The following is a 14,143-nucleotide window of genomic DNA, read 5'->3' on the forward strand; positions in this document are numbered from 1 at the left end:
TTCTCCAGATGATTCTTCTTTTTCCCTTCATTTGTCCCTCTTTATCAGCCACTTAGAGGTTGGTTTCCCAAGGTTTCCTAATTGGAACTCCTTCTCTTGCTCTGCTCATTCTCCATGGGTGATCCTACCTATTCGCATGGTATCCATTGCATAATGACTCCCAAATCCTCACCTCTAGGTCCTTTCTCCCTCCTCAGCTCCAGGCCCACGTTCCTCTACGAGTGTGTTTCACAAACGCTTCAAACACAACACATGTAAAGCTGAAATCTCAGAACACTCTTCCTTTCTCTGATGGTATCTCAGTGAATGGCATCAACACCCATTCAGCTGCCCAAGCAAAAGCTTGAGTCATCCTTGTCTCCTCCCTTTCTCTTCCTCCCTACGTCTAGTTAATCATCAAGTTCTGTTGACTCTGCTTATTTAGATGCACTTAGATCTGTTGACTTGTCTTTGTTCCCAATGCCGCTCCCCTAGTTCATCATTTCCCACCCACACTATGGCCACAGCTTCCTAATCCTTCTCCCTTTCACCAGCGTTTCCTCTCTCTTACCCTTTTTGTACTTTGGTCAGAGTTTAGGAAAAACGGATCCCTAAATGATTTCCTAGAGAACTGGTTGTCCAACTTTTAAGAGAAGGGTTTCTTAGGCAAATAAGAAATGGCTGACTTAAGAAAACATCACCTCTGTGGCTCTTTCTTGGTGACCCACCATGCATGACAGCATATTTAAGATTCTGAGAAGTCCTGTCACAAAGGAATTGGTTCAGAATTGTTTAACCAAGCATTTCCCAAACTTCTTCGACCATAAAAACCCTTCTCCAGCATGCACGTCCTAACATCTTGCAGGACACTACATACTGTTTCAAAATACAAATCTGATCATCTTACTTTATTTGAAAATATGACAGATAAGTGGATAAACACTAAAAGAAGATGATTTGAACTTTATTCTGTGGGTGATTAGAAATCCTTGGAGATTCTTGAGCAGGGTAATGACCCACACAGTCAATAGCTTCCAATGATTGAGCTCCTGCTATATGCTGGATGCTTCTCATCTATCATCTCTGATCCTTACAACAAGGTTACAGGTGGGCATAATCCCCAAGTGAAGGGACTGAGCCAGGTTAGTTAAGTGTTGCATCTAAGGCCATAAAACCAATAAGGGTAGAGCAGTATTGGGCTCAAAGTCTAGGTGATTCGAAAGCCATGGCTGTTTGCAATAAGCAGGTGACATGTTGCCTATAGGACACATTGGAAACAGGCAAAATCAGAAGGCTGGGACATAAACGCCTAGAAGGCTATCACTTCTTTCTTTGTTCTTTTTCCACCTCTGTTCTCACACCCCTCCAGGTAATGCCTCAAGAGCTAGCCATTCTTCTTAAGCTTGGGTCTCACTGCCCTTCCTGTAGGCTATTGTATTTTTTCCCCTTAGACACCTAGCAAGACATCAGACAGCTCCAGGAAAGCTTCTCCTCTGCTTAAAAGCTGTGTGTTTCTAATGCCTGTCCAAATCCAAATTCCTTAGCTTGATATTCTAGGCCCTCCCTTATTGGCCATCAAATTTCCTTTCTGATCTTGACTTTAGATACTTTTCTAAATATAACCCATGCTCCAGCCTCCCTGGAGGCTCCCATGAGCAGCCTCTCTGCCTTTGTTCTTGCTGTCCTCTCCTTTTGGAAAGCCCCCTGCTCTCCTCAGCGCTGCCTCTTCAAATCTACCAATCCTTTAGGGTCCTTTTTCACCATAATGCCACAGAACATGTCCTAATCTGGTCTAAGCAGATGCTCTTTGGGTTTCAGCACAAAAAGGCAGGGAGTTGCTCCGAACATGGGAATCAGGCTGCCTTCTGAAAATTCAACTCGTAAACCACACAGTGGATGGCATCAGCTATCTGCAAAGATGATACACCCAAAGGAAGACTCAAGAAGTAGATAGTTAAGGAGACATGAAAACGTCCTCCTGGAGGAAGGTGCCCAGGGCTTGCTCTCAGGACACAATTGTACCTACAGATCTGGAACCATAAGATGCAAACAAGGCCCTAATCAAATCAGTTATAGGAAACAGAGGGAAGAACCAAACCATAATCAGTTGTGACAACTGGCTAAGACAGTGACCTAATCAATTACATTCTGCTCGGGTGTACTGAAGTACAGCGTGTGCTGTTACAGACAGAAGGCAGCCAGAGGGACAGACGTGGAGAGGTTGCTGCCAGCACCGACCAGGAAAGACGCTGACTGAGTTTGGGGGATGCTGACTTCCAGGGCAGGGGAGGATTAGTGATGAGAGGATTGGAGATGGTTCATCCAGCTTTCTCAGACCTGGGTGGTTTTCCCAAGGTTCCCCTGCTTCCTTTGTTCAAATTACAGACCCACTAAGCAACCTCTGGAGAATCGATTTGGCTTTCTTTTGCATCATCAGAAAGGAATATTCTGAGCAGTGGAAAGGGATATCCTCATTGTATCCACCTCATGGCGTTGTGCGGAGGATTCAATGAGATAATGTAAAGGGATTGATTCAGGCATGTATATAGTAATTATTCAATAAATTTAGGCATTTAAAATCAATCAGTGTATTGTGACTCTGCTTCTGACGACAAGTTCTTACACGTTTGGCTAAAGAGAACTGGCTTCCTGGTGTCTAGGTGCCCTGATGACTGTGGGTACCTGGATTTGCAAAACAGATTCCAAGGCCCTGGGTGAAAGTGAGCCAGCTGAAGTACTGCCTCAGAAAGGGCCTGGCAACCATGCCCCTGGTCGAGGGCATCTCTAGTTCATTAGCATCCTCTAAACATCACACAGCTCCCTTCTGTAAGCACCCAGCACATGCCCTAAACCACATTTGTTCTATTTTCAATGCAAGCACTTGTGTATTCCAATTCCATGAGAGTGTAAACCCTCTGAAGGGGTGGGGGGGGCGCTTACATCCCTTGCAGAGCCTCAAATGTCATAAATATTGAATGAGTTGAAATGAGATAAATCAAAGCTTGAGCAAATGATCTGGGGTTCAAACAAGGGCTACACAATCTGTGCCTCAGGCTGCAGCGCCCTGGAGAGGAGGCCTTGAGCCACAGGCTGAGAACATCCCTCCAGGGCCCCCAGCCCAGGTGGCGGATACAGGAGAGCCTGCTAGGCTGAAGGAGGGATGCTCAGCTGCCCAGGAAGCTGAGGGAGAGACAGACAAACGGACGGAGCAGGCAGCACCCACCACACTCACCCGGATCTCGGTCTGCACGGTGCATTTAACTAGTTTGAAGTTCTTCCCGGGGTTGAAGCTGTTGCTATAGAAGCAGACCTTGAGGATCCTCACGTCTTCCTTTTCCACGTCTACCGGCACTGCCACCATGGGCTCTGGGGGGCCTTCGGGCCGACGTAACGTGCCCACCTTCACTCGGCTCAGGGCCTCAGAAACCCCGGACATCCTCTCAGACGGCAGCTAGGACCGGCGCATCGCAGTCCTGCGGAGACAGCAGAGGGACAGCCCTGAAATGAGTGGCGTGGGCCCACACGCCTCATCCCCCAGGGACAGCACCCAACAAGCTCCGACACCTCTGCAAAGCACACATCCTCCCACTCCCGAAAACCCCCCTTAAAGGCATCCGGCTTCACGGATGGGGAAGCGGAAGCACAGGGGAGCAGTCTGTGTAAACATCCAGGTATCGACCTGGACCCAGAGCTCGCAGGCTGTGAGCTCTCTGCTCGAAGCCCCCTCTCGCCGTCGCTTTTCTCCTCCCACGCTGGCTCCCAGGCAAGGGGCCCACACTCTGCAAACGCAGCTCTGAGAGGAGGCAGCCCCAGCCTGGTTCCCAGGCACAGCTGAGCAGAAAAAGCGAAGAGCGAGACAGTAGAAAATAGCAGGAGAGAAACAGGGACAAGGGGAGAGAAGCCGAGAAGGAATCCAAGTGGAGAACAGGTGGCCTGCAGGGCACTGGAATGGGAAAGACAGGCAAGGGCCCAGGTTGGGGGGCCAGCCTAGCAGCTGAGGGCTTCGCCCACCCCCACCTGCAGCCGCCAACCTGGGCTTTCAAGGCTCGAAGCCTCAGTCCCACAGGAAGTCATCTCCCAGAGCATCATGCACCGCATGCAGAGGGACAGCACCCCGGCAGCCCAATGTGCGAGGTCTTTCTGTTGGGGGGCGAGGGGGTGGGGCTGGGCCTCCATACCCAGCCCAGTTCTGATGACAGTTTGGTTGACATCTACATAGACTATAAGAATCCTAGGAGTCTTTAGATCACCCCAAATCTCAGCCAGATTGGTCCTGGCCTCTTGATCCAACAACAAACATTTCTGTAGGGTTTATTCCCACTGGTCTAAAGCAGAAATACCCAAAGGAAGCAATAGAAGTTCTATCTCCAGACTGGAGGTGTCGATCTTGGCTCCACATTAGGAGCCCCTGGGAAGCTGTCAAGAAAGTCTAAATGCAGACCCTGTGCCCAGAGATTGTCACTGAGGTAGTCCATGGGAGGCCTAGCATTGGTATTTTTAAATTTCTAAGGATGTTTCTAATATTCAGGCTGGGTTGGGAACCTCTTCTAGACTAAGCTTAGCTCTCATTTGGAACCCATTCTTACAGAAGAATCTCTCCCTTCTAACAGGAGACTGTGTTAGACATTCCTCAGACTAGGAGTTGGGGGCTGAAGGACGGAGTTGGCAAAGTTAAAACACAAATGTGACAAATGAACTTATTTATAAAACAGAAGTAGAGTCACAGATGTAGAAAACAAACTTATGGTTACCAAGAGGGAAAAGGGGGGGAGGGATAAATTGGGAGATTGGGATTGACACATACACACTACTATATATAAAACAGATAACTATTAAGGACCTACCGTATAGCACAGGGAACTCTACTCAATACTCTGTAATGACCTATATGGGAAAAGAATCTAAAAAAGACTGGATATATGTATATATATATAACATACACCTTTCTGTACAACAGAAACTAACACAACATTGTAAATCAACTAGACTCCAATAAAAATTAATTAAAAAAATACAAACGTGGAGTCAAATGTTTTAGATGTGGAAGAAAAGCTATGTTCATCCAATCACACTGCTGGGCACTAGAAGGGAAACGTAGACAGTCACTAGCTGCAAGGAGTCATTCCTTTAAAAAGCCAGCGTGTATTATGAAGACATGAAAGAGATGCTATGAGGACAAGGAAAGAAGCAGGACATGTTCCTTCCACCGGGGCAGGCAGACAAGGAGCAGAGCGCCAGCCTGAGCCCACCTGGGCAGGCAGAATTTGGGACAAGACAGATGGAGAAAAGATTATCCAGTCTGCTTTATTTTAGAGACCAGTATGTGTATTCTAGAAGCATCCACGCCTTCTTTCAATGTCTACTGGACCTGTCCCGTGTGCCAATCCTCTGCTACGTACTGGGTGTGTGTCTCGGTTTCCCCAGACCTTCAATAAGGAAACCGAGGAAGTAGCTCGAGAGGCAACCCCAGGAAACCTACCAGGGAGTGGGACGTGCGGGACAGGGAAAGGAAGGCGGCCTGTTATCAATGGAGCGATCGCTTGGACAACTGCAGAGGAACCCTGCTGGGAGCCCTGGGAGCGAGGACAGAACCCAGCTGCAGAGCCACTCCAGCCAGGGAGGGAGGGGGCCACGCCACTGCTTAACCGTCATCGTCCCCGCGTTTCCAGCCAGTTCTGCACAAGCGCAGAGCGGACTCAGAGCCAGAGGAAGTCCCCAGGCAAAAGGACGCAGATGCTGGCAGGGAAAAGTAAGCCGAATACCGAAATGGCGAGGCCCAAGGGGACATCACAAGGGACCATGACAAACCTGCTATAGGATGTGAAGATGAGGGAAGGATGTCTTGCCTCTGAAGAGCATACACTCTAGTCATACAGACAAACTGCATATATATATATATATAACCATCAATAACACACGCATATCTGGTCCTAGATTCAGGATCTCCTGTGTCTACTGAGCCAGGGGCCCCATGACCCCAGGGCATCTGTTTGTATAAACTAATTTCTAGGCAGGGGTCTCATGACACAGTTTTGTGGAACAGGCATCTGCGTAGGAAGGAAATGGAACAGTATATGGTGTCTGTCCCCAGGGACTAGATCATGCCAATGGAAGCCAAAGGGCCTACACCCCAAAGACCATTTGGAAAATAGGGGTGCAAGCAGTGTCATCATGTTGGCCAGTGGGAACGTGGACTCAGAGCTGGAAGGAGGCCGTTATACCCACAACTGCAGGTCACACCACGTGGCTTCTGGACATCCACAGTGCAGGGGATGGCGTGCCACTCAGAAGATACCCCCCGGCCCAGGCAGCATTCCCACCCAAAGGGTACTGGTGCTGGGGAGCACACAGAGACACCCTGGGGACTCCCCGAAACACTAGGGGAGAGTTTGAAAGAGAACAGTTAAGTAGGAATAATATGTCAGTAAAATTCAAGAGATCTGGCTGTTACGATCTTGGAAGCTCCACTTTCACATGTGATGTGTGTCATTGGCTGAAGAGAAGAGTGAAGGAGAGAAGCCCTCTCTGAAAGGCAGAGCCCAGTATCAGAGGTAGAGCAAGTCAGAAAGCTTCGCCAGGACAGAGGTCAGGGCAGAGTCTGCAGTGGGGAGGGGTTAGACCCCCACGGTGCTTTTAACCTTGCAGTTGCAGCCAGTGGTGCAATGAGATGCGGTACTTTTAAGCTTGAGGAGCCAAGAGGATGTAAACATGTAACGAGGATGTGGAGCAACAGGAATGCTCATTTATCGCTGGTGCAAACTTCGGAAGACAGGTGTATGGTTTCTTACAAAACTAAACAGACTCTTATACGATTTATCAGTCATGCTCCTTGGTATTTACCCAAAGGAGCTGAAAACTTATGTCCACACAAAAACCTGCACATGGATGTTTATAGCAACTTTATTCATAATTACCAAAACTTAGAAGCAATCAAGATGTCCTTCAGTAGGTGAACAGATAAATAAGCTGTGGTACATCCAGACAATGGAATATTTTTTTGTTTGTTTAATAAACTTTTTATTTTAAACTAGTTTTAGATTTACAGGAAAGTTGCAAAGATAATACAGAGAGTTCTCATATACCCCTCACTCAGTTTCCCCTATTCTTAACATCTTACCTTACTATGGTACACCCAGATGACGGAATATGATTCAATGCCCAAAAGATATGCTCTATCAAGCCATGAAAAGGCATGGAGGAACCTTAAATGCATATTACTAAGTGAACGAAGCCAATCTGAAAAGGCTACAGACTGAATGGTTTCAACTATATGACATTCTGGAAAAGGCAAAACTACAGCGACAGTAAAAAGATCAGTGGTTGCCAGGAGTTGGGGGAAAGGAGAGATGAGTCAGAGGAGCATGGAGGATTTTGAGGGCAGTGAAAATACTCTCCATGATATTATAGCGATGGATACATGTCATCATACATTTGTCGGAACTCATGGAATGCACAACACCGACACTGAACCCTGATGTAAACTATGGACTTTGCATAGTAATGCATCACTGTAGGTTCATAAATTGTAAAAAATGTACCACTCTGGTGGGGAATGTTGTGCTTGTTTGAGTGCAAGCGGTAGGTGGCAGATCTCTGGACCTTCCGCTCAATTTTGCTGTGAACCTAAAACTGCTCTGAAAAATAAAGTGTATTAAGGGGAAAAAAAAATGTAATGATGAGAAACCACAGCCTGATAGTTGACTCCCCTTTCCCAGCCTGACTGGGCGGTGCCTGGCCCACGCAGGAGCCAGCCCGCACCAGACCCTGATCAGAGAGAAGTATTCATGTTCTACATCCAACCTAGACTGATACGTTGGCCATCACCAACACACTCGGATGACACTGGTTTCCTATCGTCATCAGTATTTTCCTGGCCTTTGGTTCAGGAGCCATCATTCACAGTAGTCAACCTGGCTCCCATTGAAATATTTTAGCAAAGTCATTTCAGTCACCTGGGATCTACCTTTGCCTTTAGACCGTTGCTGGTCCCTCAGGTCTGCCTTCAGTCCTTCGTAGTGGTAACCTTGGGCTATCCATTCCAAAAACAATTACAATTAAAAAAACTTTAAAAGAAACATATGTGTTTTGCACAACAATCTTGGGAGACGTGCAGAGATGATTATGACCATTTTACAAATGAGAAAACATACTCAAGAAATTTTAAGCCATCTGGTCAAGGATCGTGCTTGTTGAGTAGCAAACTCAGATCCCAAAGCAGATTTGAATCCAAGTTCAAAGTTTTTCCCACCTTCCCATCTGCCTTTGAAGAAAGTAGTATCTCTTGATACCACAGACGTGGGCACAAACTCCATGCGAGAAGAAATGTGTCAACCCAGCATGGAACACCCCAGTCTGTGAAGAATCCAGAGTCCTCCTGGCTTAGAGAGCATCACCCCTCCCCAAGCTAGGGCTTGGTCATGAGAGGTCTTGGAGGTGTTTGGCCAAAAGACCTCAGCCCAGAAAGGTAGTGCCCACATCTCTGCTGACACGTGGCAACTCCCTCAAGGGCATCCAAAACTCCCAACTGTCAGTACAGATCTGCAGTAAACTGCCAAGGGGTCCCCCAAAACTCTCTGAAGCAGAGTAACTGAAAGGTGCTATATATGGAAAGCCTCAGTCACCTGCCTTGGGGGTCTTGGAGAACACAGCCCTCAACGTCACGCACGGTCTTTTCTCCAGGCCCACGACGGCTGATTTCAAGCTACCAACATACGGCACTGGGCGTAGTTAGGAAGACATGAGAATGACCTGCTGACTCTAGCTTCTGTTTCTGGACAACAGAACTTGCCTGTTCCTCCAGACTTTGCCTGATTACTTGAATTTCTCATCAGTAGCTTGTCTCTGGATTTTGTTGATCACAAAGTCCTCTGACTCTAAGTGTGTGAGCCAAAACCCCTGCTCCTTCCTGCAGGCCGGACCTGGACCCCAGCCTGGCGATCCTTCCTCCCTGCATGCTGGCCTGCCCTAGACCCTATGAGCACTGTCACGAGGAGAGACCGTCCGTCCCACGGCACTGGAGAAAACCCTGGCTCACAGCCACCGTGGGCTCCGGCTGTCTCCCAACCCCCAGATCTGCCCAAGGCAAAGCCAAAGAATAACAAACACAAGGAAATGGGCTCAAATTAAAACAGGAAAAGTTTTGATTGGCTATAAGAACGTCTTGGCCAAGATCTGCCAAGGGCACTGAGGGAAGCTGTACAATCTCTGAGTCCCTGAAGTCTTCAGGAAGAAAATAAATGACACTCTTCCTGCACGGCAAGACATTCACCTGCCTGAAGGGGGAGGGGAGACCGAAGCAGCACTGAAGTCCCTTCAGATGCTCTGGGTTGTCACCGTCCCCAGGGCTGTGCTCCTGCTGTGGGGAAGATGTCAGGGTTACAGGGGTCAACAGCACAGAAAAATACACTCTTGATCTTGAAGACACTGCAAGGTAATGTTATGTCTTATTGAACACATACTGTGTGCTAGGGAGTTTATGTAAGGAACCTCTAATTCTCTAGGAGGATTCTGCAGGTTAGGTAACGTTAGGGAGGTCTAGCGAGGTGACTGTCCAGAGCACACAACTGGCAAGCGGCAGAGAATTAAGGCCACCATGTTGCCAATGGCGAGGGGGCTGCTGGTGTCACGTCCTGCCACCATGCTTAGGACTTAGTGTCCGGCTCTGCCACCAACTGGCTCTGATGCCTTGAGACGCCAAGCTGGGATGGGACAGAGTTCCCAAACAGCAGTTGGCAGCTGGATGATGGCCTTTGGTGATGTTTTGCCGTGTCCATGGCAAAATGAGAAAAATAAGAACACTGTAAAGAATCCATCATAAAGCTGAATGTATTCCATTTGAGAGGCAGTCTTTTATTCTAACTTTGTCTTTCCACCTTTTTTTTTTTTTTTTTTTTTTTGGTTCTTCAATGTTAATTCATTTATGAGATGACAACGATAGCCTTTACCAATTGGCCTCGAAGCTTGGCCTCTTCGGGAACCAGACTTGAGAGTGACGCTGGGAGTTCCAAGGGTAAAAGGCAATGTCTTGAGGATTGAAAGTTCTGCCCATGATTTCAGGGAGCACAGAAAGGGCACCATTCGTCAGGAAGGCGGCACGATGTCAGGGAGAAGGTGCACACATCTGACTCATTTGAACCTGGGTTTAAAACTCATGTCCTCGGGGCTGCCATGCTGCAGAAGTCTAGGCCGTTATTCACGAAGGATTTCAGACCTAGGCAACGTGGTGGCCTTAAGTGTCTGCCACTTACCAGTTGTGTGATCTGGACAAGGTCACCTCTCTAGACCTCAGTTTCCTCTCTTGGAATAGGAGGCTAACGTTACCTATCCTGCAGAACTTTCTGGAAAATCAGAGATTACTTCTGTAAACTCCCTGGCACATGTATTTTTAAAACGCCTGTGACTTGGCAGAAGAAAGAACCAGAAACCCAATACCAGCGCCCACTTAAAAATATTAAACTGGCCCAGTAAGTCGAGGCTCAGGGGGTGGTGGCAGCCTCTCCTGTCTCCAGGGCTCTGAGGCTGCCTTTCCTCCAAGACCCACCTTCTCCACCTGCCGGAGCACCTGAAAAGAACACCTCTACCTCCTACTCTCTGCTCACATGGAGGGCCGTCGTCTGTCCTGAGAACCCACAGAAGCGTGGACCGAGGCCACACAGGACACAGTCGAAACACCAGCCCTTTGGATCTAGCAGAAGCCAGAATGTCATGAGACACACATTTTATTTCCACTCTGTCTCTGAGTCACTTCCTCTTGCCGTTTCCCCATCAACAAAATGGGGAACACATGCCTTTCCTCTGCAAAGGCCTGCTGAGAGCAGCCACTTAACCAATTGGCAATGACCTTGCCGTCTTGGGGAGCCAGGCCTGTGTGTCTGGGAAGCTGGGCCCTACTGGTTCCACGCAGCCCTCCCTCCCCAGCCCCGAGCCCTTTCAAACCCCAGGTCCCATGAGGGCCGGCATTCTGCCCGCTCCAGGGCCACCCAATCCATCACTTGGTTAATCCCTTCCCCTCCTCTCCGAGCGTCCCTCCCCATTACCTTGCAAAGGAAGGAGCCAGGAAGGTTGTGATTAGCACCAGCTATAATTCAATGTAATTCAAAAAACCTTTATTGAGAGTCTCCCACATTTTCAGCTTGCCACCCCCGCACACACGACCCACTCAAGACCATTCTGTTGCCAGCACTTTGCGACCCAGAGGTCACCTGACTCGTAGCTGGCTCTCAGGGCGCTGGGAGGGGGGCGACAGAGACGCATTACCTGTCCTTCCTTGTTAACAGAACCTCTGTTCTCCCACTGGTTCAAGGACTTTGATCCCTGCAGCAGGGCAGAGTTTTCTTACCTCTTGTGTGACTTCTGGGCGCCGCTAGCTCCCCAACCCTTCAAGAAATCCCATTCACCTTGCTCCTAGCCGGCCAGCTCATGAGTGATTCGGACTGGACCGTTTTTCTCCGCCCCCCCCCGCCCCCCACCACCGCCGCCGCCTTTCTTCTTTTTCCTCTTCTCCCCTTTCCCTCCTCCCCCACCCCTCCACTTCTCTCTCTCTCTCTCTCTCTCTGCCTTGCTTTCAGGAGACACACCAGACTCCGGAGGTATGAAGATAAACAAAAGTGGGAAGAGGGTCCCCGTCCAGCAGAGACTCACAATACCGTAAAAAGGACAAAGATTAGAGCAAAGCAGCCACCATATGATATGGGATCTAATAGGGGTCTCTGCTGGGTATTAGATGATCACAGGAGAGGACTTGCCTCTGGGGCCCCTGGATCTCAGGAAAAGGTGACACAGCAAGCTCGGGAAATCACGTGCTATGATATAGGGCTGGTCAGGAGGGTGTTGAAGGGCTGCTGGGAAATGAGAGGAGATGGTGACAATATAAGACCCCATGGAGAAGCAGATTTTCACTTAAAAAATATAATTTTGGCCATAGGATGAAGCCAGGCATGAGCTAGGAGGCAGAAGAGTGGCTCACATAAGGCCTTGGCATGAATTTCACCAGTAACCCAGGGCAAAGATGGCCAGATCTGCAGCATTTGCCAATTTCTCTTGTGTAGATACTTCCGTCATTGCTGATTTCAAGCTACCAACATGATCTCACTGACGGCAGACTTGGGGAGAAACGGGTGTTATGAGAGCTGATTCCAGCACCGCACAGCCTGAACAGTGAGTGACCCGGGAGTAGGATGGGGGCAGATTCTATAGTCACTTGCTTCAAGCCTGCCTCTGACCCTTGATGTTGTCTGGTCCCGGCAGTGGTATCGCCACCCAACACTTCAAGATAGCAATCTACAAGGTGCACGGCAGCACAGAATTTTAAGATGTGCTCCTTCCTCCAAGGAGCTCCTGTTACTTTCCAATTTCCTAAAAAGTTGTAATTTTCAAAGCCACACTCTGCCCTCGTTAACCTCAAACTAAATTCTTCTCCACTTCGAGTCCCAATCTCAGCCTCTTCCTTCTCTCCCAGCCTGCAGCTCCAGCAAATCCCATTTCCCTCTCAGCGTGCGATACAGAGTTGGTTGTTGGGCTGGGAAATTTGGTACCATAATGAATCAACGTTACAGTTGAGTATTTTGAGTTCTTCCCCATTTTCTTGAGAGGAAAATGAGGAGGCCAAGTGACAAGGAGGTGAATTCATAACTGGCCAAATGGTTTTTCCCAACAACTGCTGGTCAAGTGTCTGTATTAACCTGAGGACCTATGGCTTTTTGAATGGGTCCTTGTTCACGCCTCTTAATTTGGCATTAAGGAGTTTGTGGTTATCAGACAAAAAGCACCATGTTGAGCACAGGATTAGGGGAGATTGTGACTCTGGTTGAAGACCACAGAGGGCCCCTGACATCTGCACAGGCAGGCAAGACATGCCAAGGGGAACAGAATGCAAGCCAGTGAAATGGGATAAATGTGAAGTTCTTCACGTAGACTTAAAAAAAAAAAAAAAAAATCTTCCCCAGTCTGGGATGAGGAAGATGTGGTTTAGCAACAGCATGGATTTAAAAAATGGGGTTTAAGCTGTGAACTCACTGTTAGTCACTATGAAATAGCTGCCAAAAAAGTTAACGTGGTTTTGGGGTTACCAGAAAATCCCTAAAATAAGGACAGTGATTTCCCCCGGGGCATGGAAACAACTGCATCTACAGAACTGGTGGCCCACAGCCCCGAGGTCTGAGAGACGGTGTTCTATGGTGAACATCCCAGGACTTTCAGAGCATGAGGAGTCTGGGAGGCAGACACTTAGGCTAAAGGGAGATGGGAGTCCTGGGAAGGGAGGACGGGATTGCTGGTTTCAAATGGCTGCAGGGCTGCCATGCAAGAGATGGACCGCACTCCTTCATCCAAGTCAAGGTTTTTTAAAAAGCGCAACAGACTTCTCTGCAAAACTGCAATAAGGTATCACCTCACACCAGTCAAAATGGCTATCATCGAAAAATCCGCAAACAATAAATGCTGGCGAGGGTGTGGAGAGAAGGGAACCCTCCTACACTGTTGGTGGGAATGTAAACTGGTACAACCACTATGGAGAACAGTATGGAAGTTCCTTTAAAAACTAAAAATAGAGCTACCATATGACCCTGCAATCCCACTCCTGGGCATATATCCAGAGAAAGCTATGGTTCGAAAGGATACATGCACCCTAATGTTCACTGCAGCACTGTTTACAATAGCCAAGACATGGAAGCAACCTAAATGTCCATTGACAGAGGAATGGATAAAGAAGATGTGGTACATATATACAATGGAATATTACTCAGACATTAAAAAGAATGAAATAATGCCAGTTGCAGCAACATGGATGGACCTAGAGATTGTCATACTGAGTGAAGTAAGTCATACAGAGAAAGAGAAATATCGTATGATACCCCTTATATGTGGAATCTAAAAAGAAATGATACACATCAACTTATTTACAAAACAGAAACAGACTCACAGACTTAGAGAACGAACTTATGGTTACCAGGGGGAAGGGTGGAAGGAAGGGATGGTCAGGGAGTTTGGGATCAACATGTACACACTGCTATATTTAAAATGGATAACCAGGGACTTCCTTGGTGGCACAGTGGTTAAGAATCTGCCTGCCAATGCAGGGAACACGGGTTCGAGCCCTTGCCCAGGAAGATCCCACATGTCGCAGAGCAACTAAGCCCGTGCACCACAAGTACTGGGCCTGCACTCT

General features: G+C 48.1%; 1 protein-coding gene across 10 annotated transcripts in view; it reads right to left on the reverse strand.

The window, feature by feature from the left end:
• PTK2B (protein tyrosine kinase 2 beta) overlaps positions 1–14,143 on the reverse strand; it is a 139,121-nt gene that overhangs the window by 59,209 nt on the left and 65,769 nt on the right. For all 10 annotated transcript variants that reach the window (XM_028169171.2, XM_028169170.2, XM_007192745.2 and 7 more), the window contains one exon: positions 3,212–3,452. In XM_028169171.2, coding sequence (XP_028024972.2) covers positions 3,212–3,415 — 204 coding nt within the window. In that variant the 5' untranslated portion in view covers positions 3,416–3,452. The remainder of the gene's footprint in view (positions 1–3,211; positions 3,453–14,143) is intronic.

Source organism: Balaenoptera acutorostrata, chromosome 6 (genome assembly GCF_949987535.1).
Source record: "Balaenoptera acutorostrata chromosome 6, mBalAcu1.1, whole genome shotgun sequence".
NCBI classification, from domain to species: Eukaryota; Metazoa; Chordata; class Mammalia; order Artiodactyla; family Balaenopteridae; genus Balaenoptera; species Balaenoptera acutorostrata.